Source organism: Oncorhynchus kisutch, linkage group LG23 (assembly GCF_002021735.2).
Source record: "Oncorhynchus kisutch isolate 150728-3 linkage group LG23, Okis_V2, whole genome shotgun sequence".
Classification (NCBI taxonomy): domain Eukaryota; kingdom Metazoa; phylum Chordata; class Actinopteri; order Salmoniformes; family Salmonidae; genus Oncorhynchus; species Oncorhynchus kisutch.
Window position 1 is genome coordinate 17,654,043 of NC_034196.2, and position 20,150 is coordinate 17,674,192.

General features: G+C 47.1%; 1 protein-coding gene across 11 annotated transcripts in view; it reads right to left on the reverse strand.

The window, feature by feature from the left end:
- prrc2b (proline-rich coiled-coil 2B) overlaps window positions 1-20,150 on the reverse strand; it is a 34,282-nt gene that overhangs the window by 3,305 nt on the left and 10,827 nt on the right. The window contains exons 2-29 of one of the 11 annotated variants that reach the window (XM_020457553.2): window positions 18,799-18,975; window positions 18,448-18,622; window positions 15,981-16,083; window positions 15,330-15,393; window positions 15,002-15,148; window positions 14,440-14,768; window positions 14,205-14,341; window positions 13,871-14,040; window positions 13,674-13,755; window positions 13,391-13,550; window positions 12,593-12,938; window positions 11,293-11,474; window positions 10,697-10,904; window positions 8,173-10,513; window positions 7,792-7,958; window positions 7,546-7,655; window positions 5,870-6,011; window positions 5,339-5,703; window positions 5,043-5,144; window positions 4,666-4,858; window positions 4,436-4,533; window positions 2,228-2,593; window positions 1,901-2,068; window positions 1,662-1,700; window positions 1,455-1,534; window positions 1,084-1,156; window positions 674-805; window positions 151-360 (exon numbers count right to left, since the gene is read on the reverse strand). In XM_020457553.2, the coding sequence (XP_020313142.1) occupies window positions 151-360; window positions 674-805; window positions 1,084-1,156; window positions 1,455-1,534; window positions 1,662-1,700; window positions 1,901-2,068; window positions 2,228-2,593; window positions 4,436-4,533; window positions 4,666-4,858; window positions 5,043-5,144; window positions 5,339-5,703; window positions 5,870-6,011; window positions 7,546-7,655; window positions 7,792-7,958; window positions 8,173-10,513; window positions 10,697-10,904; window positions 11,293-11,474; window positions 12,593-12,938; window positions 13,391-13,550; window positions 13,674-13,755; window positions 13,871-14,040; window positions 14,205-14,341; window positions 14,440-14,768; window positions 15,002-15,148; window positions 15,330-15,393; window positions 15,981-16,083; window positions 18,448-18,622; window positions 18,799-18,913 (6,804 nt within the window). In that variant the 5' untranslated portion in view covers window positions 18,914-18,975. Of the gene's footprint in view, window positions 1-126; window positions 361-673; window positions 806-1,083; window positions 1,157-1,454; window positions 1,535-1,661; window positions 1,701-1,900; window positions 2,069-2,227; window positions 2,594-4,435; window positions 4,534-4,665; window positions 4,859-5,042; window positions 5,145-5,338; window positions 5,704-5,869; window positions 6,012-7,545; window positions 7,656-7,791; window positions 7,959-8,172; window positions 10,514-10,696; window positions 10,905-11,292; window positions 11,475-12,592; window positions 12,939-13,390; window positions 13,551-13,673; window positions 13,756-13,870; window positions 14,041-14,204; window positions 14,342-14,439; window positions 14,769-15,001; window positions 15,149-15,329; window positions 15,394-15,980; window positions 16,084-18,447; window positions 18,626-18,798; window positions 18,976-20,150 lie in introns of all 11 variants that reach the window. The other 10 variants (XM_020457554.2, XM_020457555.2, XM_031802290.1 and 7 more) reach the window with 10 other exon arrangements.

Sequence of the window (20,150 nt, forward strand, 5' to 3'; positions counted from 1 at the left end):
AATTAATTGAGGTAAAAATCTATGCAAACGGCAACTACCAAACTCTTCATATATGGCTTTGATTTCATACATTGGCAGATTGGATTGAAGAAAAACAAAAAACGAAATGGATAAAAATCTAATTACCTATATTTACAGTGGGTGGCTCACCTTCATGCCATCCTCCGGCCCCTTGACAGTGGGCTCAGGGGCCGAGGGGGGGCTGGAGTGGGGTGGCTCGCGCCCGGGATTGGGGTAAGGGGGGGAGCGGATGATGACTGTCTTGTTGACCTGCATGACAGGTCTCTGGATGGGGGTGGGAAAGGGGCCGGTGGTAGGGGGACGCATGTGCATAACCATGCTGCCCTGGGGAGGGGGGACCTGGTGGAACACACACACACTGTTAGCATGGCAACACGTCTCAGTATATATGCATGGGTATTTTTCTTTATGCAAATATTAAGGGGGTTGCGGAGATGTGTGCAAAGCTACAAATATTTTCCAGACTGAATTCTAAAATGACATTTCATCAAATTGCTTTATGCTCGTGACTCAAACGTACACTAAGGTCTTGAGAGGCCATTGTGCCAGAGCAGTTCAGGGAAGCTGCATGTTAAAACTGATTAGTCATTCAAGTGGTGCAACATCACAGTGATTTGAACAAGCAGAATGATTGAGTTGAGGTTTCTATAACCTTGCCGTGTAGGGGGCACAGCAGGGCCTCATACCAGCCGGTGGCCGGGTCTCTGTAGCAGCAACTACAGGTCAGGCCAGGGCCACTGCAAGCCCAGCCTCGCTGCTGAACGGCCTGCATGGATGAGGTCTTCTGTTTCCAATGAAATGGGAGGGGGAGGCTATATGAGTGTGTATGGGCAGCTGGGATTATGTGTCAGGACCCAATGTGTGTGGTGGGGTGGGGGTGGGGGGTACCTACTACTGTAAGAGCCTGTAAAATTGTGTTTGTGTGTATGAGAGTGTGTGAAGTGCACTGGAGGACCTTGATTGTCAGTTGACCTAGTTGTTGATTGTAGAATGTGAACAGTAACTAGTACTACCAAGGTGCGTGTATGTACCTAATGTGTGTATGAATGTGTTGGGTCATACCTGCTGGTTGTAATGCCCAGGCAGAGGGCCCACGGGGCCAGACTGCTTCCCACTGGGGCTGGCAGACCCTGGTCTGATGGGAGAGAGAGGGAAACATATAGGTTTACCATTGGCTTCCAATTACATCTACATCATCACTTTAATGCCATTATATGATCACTAAATGTTTTATTAAATATTGGACAAACTAGAAGTAAACGCCGCTGTGCTGTCAGTTTCTTGACAAGTCTAAACATTTTACTGGCAGCGAACCATGTAGAATCCTTTGGCATGTTACAATAAAATGAACACGTTTATAAGGGTATGAACTAAGAGAGACGTTTTGTGATTTAACATAAGTTTCAAGGTGACACTTTGCTGTTCCAGCTGACCTGTTGTATCCTCCAGGCATGCCCTGGGAGTGATTGGGCTTGTCAGAGAACTGGAAGCCTATCTTTTCCATCTGGGAGGTCTGGAGAAAGACAACAAACATCCCCATTAAATATACAAGTAAGAACATCTCAATGCCATCTATGAAATGTTGTGGCATTAAAGTGATAGTTCACCCAAATGACAAATTCACTACAGTTGTTCCTTACCTTGTAAGTAGTATACGGACCAGTAGACATTGTGAAATTCTGCAAAAAAATCAAGTAATTTTGTAATTTAGGTGAACTATCCCTTCTATTTCAAAAGGGATTTACATGAAATGTGCATTTTTGTTTGTTTATACATGAAATGTTTCCAAATCCAACCTAAAGCTAACATTTACCAATCATTAGGGTAGTTAAGCTGTAACATTGTTGGAAGGGACACTTGGTGGGTCTGTAGAGCTCACCTCTCTACTGCCGGTCATGACAGGTGGCTGGGAGCCAGGGGGGAGCATCCTGCGGGCAGCTCCGACGGAGAGGTTCTGGCCCTGCTGGAGCTGGATGGATTGGGGCATGATGAGGTGCTGCTGGGCAGAGCCATAACGCAGCTGGGAGCCCGGCAAGGGCATGGTCACCTGGAGCGAGAGAGAGAGAGAGAGAGAGAGAGAGAGAGAGGAAGGATCATTGTTCGGGCCTTTTAAACATTGAATGAAGAGATTATAATGTTTCCATTAGAAGCCAAGCAAACTGTTCCTTCAAACTAAGTGTGCCACTGACAAAGTTGTTCCCCTTACCTGGATGAGCTGGGAGTCCATGAGCTGGGAGGAGCTCATGCCAGGGCCCTGGTTCATCTGGCCGTCGTAGACCATGGCCTGGCTGCCGTTCATGGGCTGGTAGTGGGAGCCCGACTGGGGCTTGACCATGTCCGATGGCTGCATGCCCGGGAAGGCCGAATAGGGCCCCTTCAGGGGGCCACCGCCTGACAGCACCATGGGGTTAGGCTGAGACAGATTGGGATGCATGTACACCTGGGACCTGAAGGAGGGAATGGAATTGAACATCTCCTGGGACTGGGAGACGGGAAGGCCTCCCCGGAGACCGAGCTGGGCCTGCAGAGAGGTGTGTAGGGAGATGGGGATCTGCTGGGCAGCCGCGGCCGCCTGCGTGCACACACAGGAAGGAGTGAATTATAATATTACAGTTTACCCTCCCCCCACCAGTGCATTTATGACAAATTGGACATATCACAAATTGCCATGCAAAATGTCATTGACCCAGCAAAAATCAAGCACTTTTGGCATGTAAATCACAAAAAAAATTGAAATCCAGGAGGCACCGATTATTGCCCAAAATATATTATATATATATATATATTTTTTTACACTAACGTTCAAAAGTTTGGGATCACTTAGAAATATCATTTTTTTTTAAAGAAAAGCACATTTTTCCCCCATTAAAATAACATCAAATTGATCAGAAATACAGTCTAGACATTCTAAATGTTGTAGGTGGAAATGGCACATTTTTTATGGAATATCTATTTAGGCGTACAGAGGCCCATTATCAGCAACCATCACTCCTGTGTTCCAATGGCACGTTGTGTTAGTTAATCCAAGTTAATCATTTCAAAAGGGTAATTGATCATTAGAAAACCCTTTTGCAATTATGTTAGCACAGCTGAAAACTGTTGTTCTTTCTGATTAACAAGAAATAAAAGTGGCCTTTAGACTAGTTGAGTATCTGGAGCATCTGCATTTGTGGGTTCGATTACAGGCTCAAAATGGCCAGAAACAAAGAAATGTATTCTGAAACTCGTCAGTTTATTCATGTTCTGAGAAATGAAGGCTATTCCATGCGAGAAATTGCCAATAAACTGAAGATCTCCTTCTCCCTTCACAGAATAGCACAAACGGTCTCTAACCAGAATAGAAAGAGTGGGAAGCCCCGGTGCACAACTGAGCAAGAGGACAAGTACATTAGTGTCTAGTTTGAGAAACAGATGCCTCACAAGTCCTCAACTGGTAGCTTCATTAAATAGTACCCGCAAAACACCAGTCTCAACGTCAACAGTGAAGAGGCGACTCCAGGATGCTGGCCTTCTAGGCAGAGTTGCAAAGAAAAAGCCATATCTCAGACTGGCCCAATTTCTTTTTAAAGATTAAGATGGGCAAAAGAACACAGACACAGGACAGAGGAACTCTGCCTAGAAGGCCAGCATCCAGGAGTCGCCTCTTCGCTGTTGACGTTGAGACCGGTGGTTTGCGGGTACTATTTAATGAATCTACCAGTTGAGGACTTGTGAGGTGTCTGTTTCTCAAACTAGACACTAATGTACTTGTCCTCTTGCTCAGTTGTGCACCGGGGCCTCCCACTCCTCCGTCTATTCTGGTTAGAGACAGTTTGTGCTGTTCTGTGAAGGGAGTAGTACACAGCAGTGTATGAGATCTTCAGTTTCTTGGCAATTTCTCACATGGAATAGCCTTCATTTCTCAGAACAAGAATAGAAGTTATTTGTTTCTGGTCATTTTAAGCCTGTAATCAAACCCACAAACGCTGATGCTCCAGATACTCAACTAGTCTAAAGGAGGACCGTTTTATTGCTTCTTTAAAATCAGGACAACAGTTTTCAGCTGTGCTAACATAATTGCAAAAGGGTTTTCTCTAATGATCAATTAGCCTTTTAAAATTCTAAACTTGGATTAGCTAAAACATGACATTGGAACACAGGAGTGATGGTTGCTTATAATGGGTCTCTGTACGCCCATGTAGATATTCCATAAAAAATCTGCCATTTCCAGCAACAATTGTCATTTACAACGTTAATGTCTACACTGTATTTCTGATCAATTTGATGTTATTTTAAAAACGGACAAAAAAAAGCGTTTTTCTTTCAAAAACAAGGAAATTTCAGAGTGACCCCAAACTTTGAACGGTAGTGTATATAAAGAAGAAAAATAATTGGAATAAAATCCTATTAGACCCTATACTTGTTAGTGTAGTACCTGTTGGTAGCTCTGCTGCTGGGTCATGGTTGGGGGCACCAGACGAGGCTGGCTGGGAAAGACATGGCCGTCCAGATACAGCGGGGGGACATGGTTACCTACAGAGACGGAAATACAATTATTATTTCAAAGGTATAATAATAATGCACAGATTTACATTTCATACAACGCATAGTCTTTTGGCAAATATAGCAATAATGTCAATGTTTAATGTGAGAGTGTCCTCTTACCCTGCATGGACATGGAAGGCGCCACGGAGGCAATGGGCATGGGGGGCATGGACACCCCTCCGAAAGAGCTGTAGCTCACCCCGCTGGAGGAGCCCACGCTGCAAGGGGGCTGGGCGCCAGAGGCACCCCCACCAGGAGAGCCCTGCTCAGGGAGAGACTGGGAGTTCTCCCACGCCTTACGGGCCGACTCCATCTGAGAAAGAGGGGACGAAGGGATAGAAATGGTCGGTGAAATTACACAAAAACTTTTGTGTTTACTAACGTTTATTTGATCTAACCTTTACTTAGCCAGGTAGGTAACTGAGAATTACATTTATTTAAGACTAGTGTTTAGAGATGTCTGGAGTGTGGAGAGTGTGAGGCAGTGGGGTGTGTACCTTGAGTGTGAGGTCAGCACTGGGGAAAGAGATGGGGTTGAGGTTGATGCCAGGCTGCAGGTGGTCTCTACGCAGCATGGGAATGGCCTGGGTCAGGGCCGGCTACACACACACACACAAAGGTTATACACATCAACTAGCCAATGACATCCTTTGTCCATTTTACATATAATTTATGATATTTATTTTATCAAGCCACTTCAAGTGTAGCACTTGAAAGATTCCTTTTAATAGCCCACCTTATAATCATGAGGTGACAATGGGAATCCAGTTGAACTCAGTATATTTGTACTCACATTGCTGACGAGGGCGTCCTGCAGCTTGGTGACAGGGTTGGACACGGGCACTGGGGTGGAACCGGGTGGCAGACTAAAGTCAGAGTCCTTGGCACTGACACCAAACTCGATGGGTGGCACAGGCAGCACCGTGTCCACGTGGAGGTCCACGCCGTTGACGGGAGTGATGGGCCTCCCCTCCAGACGCTCCACACCCTCCGAGCCCTTGCGGTGCTTGAGTGAACGTTCGTTGCCGATGGGACCAGGCTTGTGCTGCTCCTTGCTCTGCTCAGGGCCCGCGTCAGAATCCTCAGAGTTGGGCTCGCTGCCTGTGAAGGAGACCTGCTTGGTCCACGAATCTCCTCCAGATGACTGGATCGAGAGAGCTGAGGGAAGGAATAGAACCATAGAACCAATGTATTATGTTATACAGTTGACAGCACAAGAATGTTCCAATGTAGTTTGGAGGGAAAAGCTGAGTATAGGGAAACAGTTATCAGATGGGGTGGAAGATGAGGTGTGTGAAGGCTGGGGTGTTGCCCCTACTCCTACCTGAGCTGTTAGTCTCCCAGATTTCTGTGCCCAGGTTGTTGGCAGAGAGTCCCTCTTCTGGCTGATCAATGGTCATGCCACCCTGCTTCTTGGCAAACCGCGGGGGCATCTTGGAGGTGATCGGTCTGTTTTTTACTGGAACCTGCAGCGTGGCAAAGAAATGCTTTTTTTCCATAGATTAAGTACAACACAGCACCTCAAGTCATGTACAACTATACTTTACATAACATATGATCGAGATATTTAGGAAAAAACAGTATGTTGTTAAAGAAGTATCGTTGCTTGCATGAATCCATTAGCAATTATGTCCCCGATTGAGTCTGTAATACCAACATGTTTCAAGCAGACCGCCATAGTCCCTGTGCCCAAGAACACAGAGGCAACCTGCCTAAATTACTATAAACCCGTAGCACTCACGTCCATACCCATGAAGTGCTTTGAAAGGTTGGTAACGGCTCACATCAACACCATTATCCCAGAAACCCTAGACCCACTCCAATTTGCATACCGCCCAAACACATCCACAGATGATGCACTCTATTGCACTCCACACTGCCCTTTTCCACCTGGACAAAAGGAACACTTATGTGAGAATGCTATTCAATGACTACAGCTCAGCGTTCAACACCATAGTACCCGCAAAGCTCATCGCTAAGGATCCTGGACTTCCTGGCTAAGGATCCTAAACACCTCCCTCTGCAACTGGATCCTGGACTTCCTGACGAGCCACCCCCAGGTGGTGAGGGTAGGTAGCAACACATCTGCCACGCTGATCCTCAACACTGGAGCTCCCCAGGGGTGCGTGTTCAGTCCCCTCCTGTACTCCTTGTTCACCCATGACTGCAGGGCCACTCGAACACCATCAGTACATCACTGGGGTTAAGCTACCTGCCATCCAGGACCTCTATACGAGGCGTTGTTAGAAGAAGGCCCAAAAATGGTCAAAGACTCCAGCCTCCCCAGTCATAGACTGTTCTCTCTACTGCCACATGGCAAGCGGTACCGGAGTGCAAAGTCTAGAAAAAAAAATTCTTCTCAACAGTTTATACCCCCAAGCCATAAGATTCCTGAACAGGTAATTAAATGGCTACCCGGACTATTTGCATTGTGTGCCCCCCAACCCTCTTTTTACGCTGCTGCTACTCTGTTTATCATATATGCAAAGTCACTTTAACTATACATTCATGTACATACTACCTCAATTGGGAGGACCAACCAGTGCTCCCGCACATTGGTTAACAGGGCTATCTGCATTGTGTCAAGCCACCCACCAACCCCTCTTTTACACTACTGCTACTCTGTTCATCATATATGCATAGTCACTTTAACCATATCTACATGTACATACTACCTCAATCAGCCTGACTAACAGGTGTCTGTATGTAGCCGCGCTACTTTTATAGCCTCTCTACTGTATATAACCAGTCTTTTTACTGTCGCTTTATTTCATTAACTTACCTATTGTTCACCCAATACCTTTTTTTGCACTATTGGTTAGAGCCTGTAAGGTTGCATTTCACCTGTTGTATTCGGCGCACGTGACAAATAAAAGTTGATTTGGAATTATTTTGATTTTACTCAAAACTGGGTCTATACTCTAGACACCGAAAGCTCTTTTGCCGATTGTTAGTTTTATTTAAATGTCTCAGGCTTATTTGAATGTTCTGTCAACTTACAGGAGCTCCTTGTTCCTTTCTCCTTCTGTCGTCTTCCTGTGGGCGCCGCAGCTGTTTCTTTGACAGGTCTTGGAACCCATCTGGACTAGGACCCCCAGAATCCCCCTCAACTGGAAGACACACGTGTGCCACATTAAATCAGTCATCTGGCCCACCAGGTTGAGACCCCTGGTTTAGATTTAATTTGAGTCTTGCTTAATTGACTCAAGTAGGTGTTATTATGAAATTGGTGCCTAGCATACTCACTGGGGTAGCTGTTGAGGTCGTACTGAGACAGTGGTTTGGCCAGGTCTCCCTTCACAGACCTGGGCTTCAGTTCCTTGTCCAGCTTCTTCCCCGAGGGTTCGTTTGCCTGGTGGCCCTCCTCAGACTGCTCAACATTGTAGACTGGGCCTGACTCCTCTGGGCTCCTGCTGGAATCAGGGAGAGACATTCCATGAGTCAGGTGTTACCACTTAAAACATATTATTGTGCGAAAGTGTTGCTAAGGTTTGTTTTTAGAAGCTCCAGTATATTGATGTCTTGAGAATGTTTTGAAACAATTAAGTCAAGACAAAACAATATCAATAGTTTTGTTGAACGTTCTCACACCAAGTTTGCATAAGCCAAAGTTAGCACAGTCCTCACCTCTTATGGTTGGAGGACCCTCCATTCTGCCAGCCGTCGTTCCTGTTACAGGAGGGCAGAGCGTTAGGTTTCTCTGAAGAGCGTGTCATCTTGTTCCCATCCACCTCACCCTTCCTGTTCTGTCGGTCCACCAGGGGGCGCTGGCTGGAGAAACTCCTCTTGGCCAGCTCCCTCTTCTCTCCAGACCCAGGATCCCCGTGGCCTGAGTCTGAGTGCACATCTCCCCCGTGTGCCTGCTGCTGCCCTCCCCCACGCTTCTCCCTCCAGTCACTGAAGTCGCTGTTCTCTGAGCCAGTCTCCCAGTCCTCCGCCTGGCCGTGCTGACCACCGGACCTACCCCCCCCTCCGGAGTAGTGGCCACTGGACCAGCCGTCCTCTTTACCTCCCTCCTTGGAGCGGCTCGGCCAGGGGTTCGCGAATCCTTCTGATCCGTTGATGTACTCATCGCTGGTCCACTGGCCACTGCCGGGCTCCCTCTCTTGACGTAGTCGGCGGAAACGCGGGGGCTTGTCCTGGCGCGGCGGCCTCCGTCTTCTCAACGGCTGTTGTCCAGGGTTGTCGCTGTCTATGTAGTACTCACCCTCCCCGCTGCGGTCCTCAGCGCCGTTCTCCATGAAGGAACCAGTAGAGCCAGTAAACTTGGGGGTGTATTTGAGGGGCTCACGCTCTGCAGGTGGTCTCCTGGGATAGGTCTCGGTGCCCAAGACGTAGCCGTTCTCCTGCATGGGCCCACCGCCACTGCCAAACTGAGTCCCCCGTCCTCTCCAGGTGGAGATGTCTCTGGAGCCGTTGTTGAACCCTCGGCTGGTGTTGTAGCCCCTGCCAGTATCGAGTCTGGGAGGCAGGGAGCGGCTGAAGCCTCCGAACCCCCTGCTGTTGGCTTTGGCCTTGTCGCGGGCGTCACTGGCCGCCTGTTCTTCCGTGTACACCTTGTTGGACCTCCAAGAGTCTCGGTCGGCCTTCCTGGTCTCTCCCTGCTCTGGGTAGCTGCCACCCTCTCCGTTTTCAGAGCCCTTCTGGCGTCGCCGCTTGGGCAGCTCCTCATACTCTGAGGTCTCGCTCAGAGTCTCGCTGACGTTGCGCCTCCTCGGCTTCCCCCTCTGCAGGTCCTCCACCTTGACAAAGTCCCTGGGCAGTCCTCTGCCTCTGCCTGGTCTCTGGGTTCCAGCAGCATCCCTGCTGTTGATATTGTTGTTGTAGCCTCCTCTGGGGTTCTCTCGGCCTCCCCGGCCACCACGGTCTCCTCTTGAACTGAACTCCTTGAAGCCGCCACGGCTCCGACCTCTACCCGTTCCCCTGGCTCCGGCAAAGGCCTGCTCCTCATCGATGAAGATCCAGTTGTTGCGTCGTGGTGCACCAGGCTCCCTGCTCTCCTGGCTGTCTCTGGAGGACTGGCTCTTTCCGCTGTCCCAGCTGTTTTCCTTCGGCAAATCCTCACTGTGGGTACTGGCTGGCCGCTCTATTTTAGCAGGAGCTGGTGGTTGTTGCTTCTCTTCTGGCTGCTTCTCAATAGCAGGCGAGGCCGAGCGTCTGTTACTTACTAGGGGCTGGTTATCTTTCTTCAGGTCATATACGTTGGTGAGCACCTCCTTTTCCAGGCGGTAAGGGACTACCTTCTCCTCAGGCTCCACTTTGGGCTTCTCGTTCTCCTTGTCCTCCACTTTGAGGGCCTTTAGCACAGGCTTCTTGATGGGACCGGTCCTGCGGGTCAGGGTCCTACCGCCAGTCTCAGAGGGCTGGCTTACACTGCTGGCAGGGGTGCTGGAGCCAGGATCAGACCACTGGTTCTGACCACCAACACCAACTTCCTTCTTCTGGCCTCCATCTCGCCTATGGAAGTCTGAGTCAAAAACCTTTTCCTTGGAGGTGTCGAAGACTTCGTCACAGGGTTCAGTGCCGTCCTTCAGGTACCTGTCTTTGGGCTCCTGTTTGGGGTAGTCGCTGTCTGCATGCTGCTGCTGGGGCCGGCTCGGGGCTGAGGAGAGCAGGCCTTGGTCGTGCGGGTGTTGATCCCTGTCGGGACCTTTGCTCTGGTGGTAGGCCTGATGGGAGAGGTCACCAGATGGGTTGTCTAGGCACTCGTTACAACTCTCTTCGTACAAGTCCTGCTGGGAGCATGTCCTGTCACTCCGGTCGTCTGGCTGGCTCCTGTCTGAGCTCTCGTGCTGTCTCTGGTAGGGTGGCGTGAAACTGCGAGGGGGGTAGCCATCTTGGTTCCACAAGGGGTAGGGCTCGGTGGAGGGGGCCCTCCGCTCCTGATGCATGCTTGGATGGCAGCCATCGTCAGAGAGGGACCCTGGGCTGTTCAGGTGGTCTGGCTGCATCCTCGATTTCATAATTCCTACGCAAACACAGAGGTGGTAATCTACAGTTAGAGATGATACAGATGCAGGATTATTTGGCGATCCATATCAATCTAGAAAGTTTGACCATGATGTCACTAAACTAAAAAGTGAATTAAGAAATTAAATCAGGAAATTCATCATTCCCTTTAGTAAAACAATACTATTTTCTCAGGTCTCACCTGAAGAGTGGACAGCATTGGGGTAGTAGTCCACGGGGGAGCGGCCCTGGGCCATGCGGGGGTCCAAGAAAGGGGGCATCATCATCCAGCGGGGGTCGAAGCCCAGCATGTGTGGGGGGTAGTACCCCCTCGGGGGGTGGCTGGAGCCCGAGGGGGCGGGGTGGCCAGACTGCTGCTGCTGCCAGTGCTGCATTTTATACACTTGGTCCTGAGAAGGGGAGGGACGACAGCGCATGAACCCATTATGTTCACACTGGTATAATTAATCACCTCACATAAAAAAGTGACTAGATGCATTTAAAGAAGTGTACTATATGCAGCGAGTGGTTATTTCCTGTTTTGTCAATTGCCTATTGCTGTGCATCCACCACAGAACACATTAAAGCACTACACAACAGAACAAAACAAACACACCCGTTGCCCCCCTTCATAATACCCGACGTCCGTCGTTACGGAAAAGACCTGCTCCTGTGAACTGACGGGCCTTTCTCAACCCGCTAATCCCACCAGGAATTAGGGAAGGGATAAGGATTTTTGGGGCTGGAGGGAAGGGGCTGCTGGGAAAGCATCAGATGGCGTTGGAAGGGGCGGCTCACCTGCTGCTGCTTTTGGAAGCGGGGCGGGACGGGCTTGGAGGCCTGGTGGTTTGTGTAGTCGGGCAGGGGAGAAGTGGGATCAGCCCCGCCATCGTCCTCATTGCGGTAGGGGGCGAAGCCCAAGGTGTCCTCTTCCCTGTAGTCCTGCTGGCCGGGGGAGTGCTCCAAGGGACACTCAGTGTCTGGGACAGGAGAGGGAGCGTGTTATAATCCTACTTTTACATAGCTACCCATGTTTCCAGTGTTGCCATGTTTCCAGTTTTCCAGTCAAATTGGACTACTTGAAAATGTATTTGTCATGGATGGCAGGTTTTTGGGCTACTTCTAAATTGTACAGCGGCCACCATGCCATTTCTCTTTAAAAAAGATATACATTTCACTGTGACCTGCTGCTGCTGACTATCAGGCAGTGAGCAAGCTGTTATTGAGTGAGTGAATGGTGGAGAGGGGGAGGGCCAAAGGAGTGTGTGTGTATTGAGAGCACAGGCTGAGAGAGTGCTGCAGCAGAGGCAGTTGAGTCACGGAGACAGCAGCACGCGTACACGTCATGACAACTTTTTACCAGTTGTAGATTGGTCAATACGGAGACGACCTTTTCCATAAAACCTTCTAACGCGCTAAAACTGATATAACAGCGACAAAGCATTAGAAAACTACTTCAGGAGCACTAGAGCTCTTTGGATAAATTCGCTCAGGAGGTGATTTATAGTAGACTGCATTCTAATGTCAACTTTTCTTATGTCCTAAGAACAGCCTTTAGCCTTGGTATATTGGTCATATACCACACCTCCTCTGGCCTTATTGCTTAATCATAGCAGTCAAAACAAGTTAAATCGACATCCATTGATGGAAAATGATCTGGAGAGATTAATAAGGTCAATTCATTTTTCCCTTGCAATATATTCTTACATTCGCAAGAATTATTTTGACGGGACACCGAATTTTGCTTCTTAACCTACATCATTAAAAATGACATCGATATCCCTTCTTAATTCGCTCAATAACGTTATGGGAAAAGGGTTTATTGGATAAATTTGGCAACTCTCGGGGCAAACATTTTTGGGGGCCTAGTTTTCAAGCCTTGTGGGCAGTTTCAGAGGTCATTGGGCTAGAGATTTTAGTTAGTCCTGGCAACCCTGTATGTTTCCTACATGTCATTCAGTAATAGCCATACCGTTGAAATTGAGCATTTTACTGAAAGTGCACACTATGACTGAGAATTGAAAGTTAGTATTTTCAACTAATCAATCTGAAAAAATAAATGTTTACTAAACAAACACTAATGGCGGTTTGGTGTTACCTTTCGTGCCATATTGCCAGCTCTCCTGGTGGTTTTTGCTCTCTCTCCCAGGGGACAGTGCTGCCTCCTTGCTCTCTGCATCCTTCGCTCCCTCCTCAGACCTTGACAACTGTCTCTCAGTCTTCCCAAACCTCTCGTCTAGCCTCTTGAGCTTCTCGGCGCAGGCGGCAAGTCTCTCCTCACGGGCGCATCTCTCCTCCTCCTCCCTGCGCCGGCGAGCTCTCTCCACTGCCTCAGAGAGTTCCGGTGATACAAACTTGGCCCGGGCTGGGCCCTGGCGCTCCTCCTGGTCGTCCAGGGGTTCACCCGGGTGGGCCATGCCAGGCCCGGAGCTCTTCTGCTGGGCCTAGAGAAGCCACAGAGGAGGGTTTGGGTGTTAATGTGGGGACTACATGGTTTCTGTGTACAATGGACTTAAGGCGCACGCATATAAATGTGACTCAATTGTTCTCTTCCTACAGGTGTATGTACTCTTTATGCTTTAATGCCTAAACATTAGTTAATCTTACAGTGACCTCCACCATATAAGCTTCTGCATTTATACCCTGGAAGTTGTAATTAAACATTCACTTTTTAATCACTACAAGGAAATTTGTTGAGTCTTATTTCAATCAAGGGTTATTGATAATAGTCATGTGCATTGTCTGAAGACTTCATGACCACTGATAGGTGGAATGACTGGACAGGCTTCTGCCATACTTCTTTAAACTCAAAACTTCAGAGATCAGTGGTATTGAAGGCTAGGGGACCAGGCAAGGGTAGCAGTCTGAGGCACAGTGGACTCAGGTACGACCTTACCTGTGGTTCTCCAGAGGGGAACCTGCTGTTGGTCTTCCTGTGGGCCATCTGCTCCTGGAAGGCCAGGTAAGCCTCCTCCTCAGGGCCCTCCTGGGGGTACGCCCCCTCTCCTATGCTCAGCGACAACTGGTGCTCGCGACGCTGGTTCTCCCATTCAGCCCTGGGTCAGAGATAGAGCTCACAATCAGTCACTGCTACAAGGTCACTGCTCTTAAAACTACAGAAATAACACCAACAATATTCTATTCAGTCACAAACACAAAGGGGGTGGGGGTAATTTCACCACATCTTGTTCTTTTCGGCGTGCTCCTCCTCATCATCACTGAACTTGAGTTTCTCGCCATAATCCACTTCTTCATGGATACCTGGAATGGTAAGAGAACAACATTTTTATCAAGGTCAATCTAGTTCCGCTACGGCACATCCACAGAAATGTTGTTTCAGTCTTTGTATGATGCGATAACAGAAAGCCCCCCCCACCTGCCCAGCCGTCTTCACAGTCGTTGTCCAGCTCGTCCAGATCCTTCAGGTCCTCTGGGTTGATGATGGCCGGACGAGGGGGTCTGTCACCGGGCCGACGGATGGGTCTGGAGGAGAGGTTGCGGGAGGGCCCACGAATGAAGCGGTTTTCTTCTCTCCGAACCTCACCGCTATAAGGAGATTATGAACATGGGGAGGTGAGAGACCTGCGATTATTTTTGCAAAGAAAACAAAATAATTCACAGAATATTCAATTGTATTATCCATTTTAATCTTTCATTATTTAAACTGAGCATCGCTTCCAGACAGTAGGCATATGCAGGTGACAACTTACTTGACAGGCTCTTGGTTGATGTTGGGGTAGGGCTGTCTGAAGGTGGGCCGGTTGTCAAAGCGAACTGGGGCGACCACAGTGACAGGGCCAGTGTGTTCAGCAGTGCCGGGAGCATCACGAGTCTCTTTGGGGCACATCTGAAAACCAATAGACAAAAAGTGTACAGTCAGAACAGAACCTTGCATTAAGGTGTCATGAAGTGAAAATAAATTAAGAGTAGTATTGTGCTACTTACGAAGGCAGGCAGCATGTCGTGGTAGGTGGTGGTGGTGGTAGGGTGGTGGAGCTGGTGATGGTTCAGGGCAGGGGGGGTGGGCCTGCGGAGGGGCTGGGCAGGGCGCAGACAGGGCTCCTTGGGCTCTAGGACTGAAGGGGCGCTGACAACGGTGGCAGGGGTGGGACTGACCATGGAGGCAGAGAGGGCGGCAGAGGGGGGAAGAGGTGGAGAGGGGCTTCCAGTCTCAGCTACACCGCTGGCCTTGCCCTCGGAATCTGAGGGCAGGCCTGCTGGCAGGGATGAGGGCACAAGGTTCCTCCCACCACCCTCCCTCCAACTTGTCACATCTGGAAAGACAAGAGGAAAACGAATTTGAGAAAACAAGCCTGTGTCTAAGGAGTTAGAAAGTGAAATTGCAGTGTATTCAGTTTTTTTTAAGTATGTGCACAATATTTTCCCACAGCACTTATTAGCAACTATGCTGTGAGGCTGCTCCACTATTCATAATTTAAAGGCATGTGGATTCCTTTTGAACTGGAGTACATGTTTGTGCCACCACAGCTATGTCCACTGGACTCACTCTGGGGGCGGAGGCTTGGTCCGGGCCCATACGACGGATCGAAGGCGCTTCTTTCCTTGCCAGCCTTGTCCTGTTCCCCAGCAGCCTTCAGCGTTGGAAATTCCTCGTGAGAGAAGGGCTGCAGTCGGTTTGAGGCCCTTAAACCTGCTGTCGCCATGGAAACAAGAGGCACAGCTGTCAGTCACAGCAGAGTCAAAAGAAACGGAGGCCTATGGAAAATCATGAGGTGGAGGCATGCAGTAAATTGACACGTCTGATAGCACCTCCATCAATGTTGACCAAAGAGACAAAGTCATTTTGAACAGTCGAGTTTTCCATTCCAACTCACCATCTAGTTCTATGGCCTTTCCATTTAGCTGGGCCCATTGCTTTGGTCCACCTGTGTTTGTGCTCTGTGGAAACAACAGAGGAAATTGTATTAAAGAGATTTCAGTCTTGGAGGTGTGTTTCCTAACCAATTTTGCATTCGGGTTGGAAGCCTATTTCACTTCCTTAAAATACCCAGAATGAATTGAAGATCACTCGAGTTATCTGTAATGAATTTTGACCGAGGATGTTTTAGTTGCTCAATTTTACATCTAAGGTATTTCGCAAGTAAAAGAAATGCGCAACGTGTGTAAACAGTCGGAGCTGCTAGTCTAACCATGTATGCTATTGATTAGTGAGCAATCACCGCAGCTCTTCACCCCATGTTAGGGGGCAAATAGACATCAAAACCCAACCTTCATTTACCTAGTATGACGACCGGATGTTCCAAACATTTTTAGAAAACATTGACTTTATGCCTAAAATTGTCCTATTTACACTTTGTAGTCAATTTTGACACGAGAATAACTTTCAGACTCATATTGATGCCAAATAGGCCATTTTTAAAAGGGATTCATTGCTTCTTAAAGGCAGTCACTCTAAGAAAAAAAAAATCATAATTCAAAGTGAAACCGAAAGATGTAGATGACAAAAATCAAGAGGCCAAGCCCACCTCCTGACTGGCTACCGGTGTGGGCTTCTGGAGATTGGAGACAGATTTCTGCAAAGCCAGCTGTGGCTGCAACTCCAGCAGCTGTGCTGTTGATGCAATGGAACTGAGGGAGGGGAGAGAGAGAGAGGGAACCGTCACTCCAGAGATAGACTAGATACATATACATCTTTATACAGACATGCCATACTGCGCAGTTTCACTTTTACACGTTACAGAACTTGGACACTTGTAACCCAGCTATAAACTCTTGATGAATTTACCCCAGCCAAACAGTGAAGAATTAGAAATAAATAGTATTCCCACTATGTTCTTTCTCACTTGCCAGGCAACATAACACAAACCGACTCACTTTTCTGTTATCAAATGACTACATTTTAGTCATTGAGCCAGAGGCTCTTATCCAGAGCGACTTACAGTAGTGAGTGCACGCACACAGTTTTCTTACTTTTCATACAGGTGCCTCATGGAAATCGAACCACAACCCTGGCATTGCAAGCGCCATGCTCTATCAACTGAGCCACATGGGACCAGTGTGAAAAATGTCATGCCTGCTATGCAAATAACACTAAAAAGTAGCAACATGAACACTGGTTTTATAAATGCCATATGTTTGGTGTTCAATCAACATTCCCATATACTCACTGTATGTTAGCTCCTCAGTCTTCCTGCGCCCACTCCTCCAGCCACCCACAGACTCACACACACCAAACAGAGTGGTCACTTCCCACCAATCAACTCCCACACACAGACAGCTCTACAGATTGCATGTGAGCTAACCTTGAGGTAGCAAACACGAACGCCTCTCAAGTCTGACACAAGGCTATCTTTCCTGCAGCTGTACATGGGGCTAGGTGATCACACCTAGTGTCATTGCGTAAAATTCAACTTCTGCTCAAAATTCAACTTCTGCTACCATTTCTGTCAAGCCGTTTACGCATACAGTTTGACCACACAGAACGCACTGCAACTGCCTCTGCAACGCTGCAAGTCAAACGCCTTCCATTGGAAATTAATGTACTTCTGGTGTACCAAAATGCAATGACGCTGTCTGTGTGATCGAGACGTACACTACCTTTCAAAGGTTTGGGGTCACTGAGAAATATCCTTGTTTTTGAAAGAAAAGCACATTTTTTGTCCATTAAAATAACATAAAATTGATCAGAAATACAGTGTAGACATTGTTAATGTTGTAAATGACTATTATAGAAACAGCTGAAAACTGTTGTCCTGGTTAAAGAAGCAATAAAACGGGCCTTCTTTAGACTAATTGAGTATCTGGAGCATCAGCATTTGCGGGTTTGATTACAGGCTCAAAATGACCAGAAACAAATATTCTTGTTCTGTTCTGAGAAATAAAGGCTATTCCATGTGAGAAATTGCCAAGAAACTGAAGATCCCGTACACTGCTGTGTACTACTCCCTTCACAGAACAGCGCAAACTGTCTCCCACTCCTGATGCTCCAGATACTCAACTAGTCTAAAGAAGGCCAGTTTTATTGCTTCTTTAATCAGGACAACAGTTTTCAGCTGTGCTAACATAATTGCAAAAGGGTTTTCTAATGATCAATTAGCCTTTTACAATGATAGACTTGGATTAGCTAACAAAACGTGCCATTGGAACACAGGGAGTGATGGTTGCAGATAATGGGCCTCTGTACGCCTAAATAGATATTCCATAAAAATTCAAATCAGCTGTTTCCACCTACAATTGTCATTTACAACATTAATAATGTCTACACTGTATTTCTGATCAATTTGATGTTATTTTACAGAATTTTTGTGTGCTTTTCTTAACAAAATAAGGACATTCCTAAGTGACCCCAACCGTTTGAACGGTAGTGTACGTGTTTGAACGCATCCATAAAGAAGTGCACGCAGACAGCACTGGAAAGTGTACAGAAACACAAACCTCAGCAAAGTGTGTACCAGGTGAACAAATACCCTTTTCTTTGCTCATCACTCATTCTTGCATCATCCAATGTTACCCTTTGGTTGTGTAAAAGATGACTCGTTCCCTCAGAAAACAAAACCTATTGAATGAATTTAACATATTGCATCATAGCAAAACGTTAATCCAAGAGTGCATCTCAATAGTTTATAGCGGCATCCTTTCCTCATCTCCACTAATTAATCTGGAATAACCTGTAAAAAATGATTACATCACAGAATTTAATGCACATCACTTGTCAGTTTTCAGATCAGTGAGACGACACAGCCATTTTAAACTACTGAGACTATAAATCATTAAGCCACTTCTATTTCTTCCTGGAACTTAATTGAATATATAGCACTGATTGACCAGTGTTCACTCAATTGGTTTCTTCAATGTACGTCAGCTGCTGATTGAAATGGCAAGATTGCTGTGTCTACGGATTTTCAATCTTCAAGAAACTGAGTTGGGTATAAATGCATTCATCTGCTATCCAGACCACCTTTCCCAGTGTCTGTTCCGGGCTCTCTCACCTACCTCTTTTGATCGGTTTGTTCCTGTGTGTTTGCCCATCCTGTTCCGTCTTTGGGCACGATAATCACGTTTGGATCGTTTCCTTTGTTCTCTGACTTCAGGCTCGGCAGGTGAGCAGGTGGGGGCATGCGCCGGGCTGCGGCCACTTTGCCAAGACTCTGTAAGCCATGTCGCGGAACTGCTGGGAGGAAGAGGGGGAGTGAGCGGACACAAACGGAGGGAAGGAGAGAGGTGTGAATAAAGCTCTGCAAACTTTATGTATTGGTCAAGCTTCATGGGCCTTTCAAATCCTTAAATCCATACACATAGGAGTTGAACACAGAAGTACTTGAGAAAGAATGGACAATGACTTACCTGCGGTTTTCTGAGTTTCTATAGACTTTCCCTTGTACTTATCAAATAGGCTGAGTGAGGAGTACTTGCTTTTCCCATCCTTGGACTTGGTTATTTGCCCCAAACGATCGGACATTGCGATGTAATGTCATCGAGTATGAAAATGTTTCTATGCGCCTCTTCTTGTGCCTTCTTTTTCTGCAGAGAGAATACAATGTTATCTAACAAACTACAGCAGCTTAGAATTGGAAAGGAATATCCTATCTATTCTACAACGCGAAGGAAAATTTATTAAATTTCCGAAATGCAACGTTTAAAAGGATCCCCAAACTCATTGCTAAACAAAAAACAAGGCCTACCAGCTAACTACACATTCCACAGCAAAGGGAAAAGACTGAGAACAGTCATTGATCAAAACAACATTGGGGGGCTAAATATTCACATAAAACATTTTGATTAAATGGTCAGTCAGGCACATCCAAATACACATGACCAGTTCTGCGTAGTTTTAAGTACATAATATCAAGAGTGGTCTGGAAAGCATCACTCTTCACAATCACGCAGCAAGGCACACACACATATTTAAAGGGGTTTATAGCCATAACAACAGGGCAGTAGAGGATGCAGTCTACCACTTTGACGGTTCAAAGCAACAACGTTCAAAGACAGCAAAGATGAGGGCCACTAGGAGTATGGAAGACTGCCAGACAGTCTTTTAGTGGTGAGCAGTGGTAAAACTAAACAAATGCAGATGGTTCCACATAGAACAGGCATGGAAAATATGTACAAATAACACTCTTCTGAAATCCTCCTTTCCTTCAAGACAACTGGTGTGAGAGAAGTGGAAAATGAAATAGGAATGCCAGTGCCATAGTCCTGCTTAGAATAGGGATGTTAAGGATAGGAAACCAGTTGTAACCACAGACACAGCCAGGATCACAGTGGACTTCAGAGAGACTACTGCTCTAGAGAGCTGCTCCTGGGCTTTCAGGGTATAGAGTAAACAACTATTCATAGATGGCATGACACGGCCAAGTGATGGAGGAGCAATTGTTATGAACGTTCTGAAACTGCCGTCCTTCGGCAGCGCCATAGTGGTGCCCTAAAGTGGTGATAAGCCCGGTCATTCTGGATGGATGCTAACTACAGTTTAGTCTAAATTGCACTATAAAATCTAAATGTTATTTGTCACATGCTCCAAATACAACAGGAGTAGGTAGACCTTACCGTGAATTGATTTCTTACAAGCCCTTAACCAACAAAGCAGTTCAAGAAAATATATTTTACAAATAAAAAAGTATCAAAATAATAACGAGGCTGTACACTTTAGTCGAGGTAATTTGTACATGCAGGTATGGGTAATGTATAGCTAG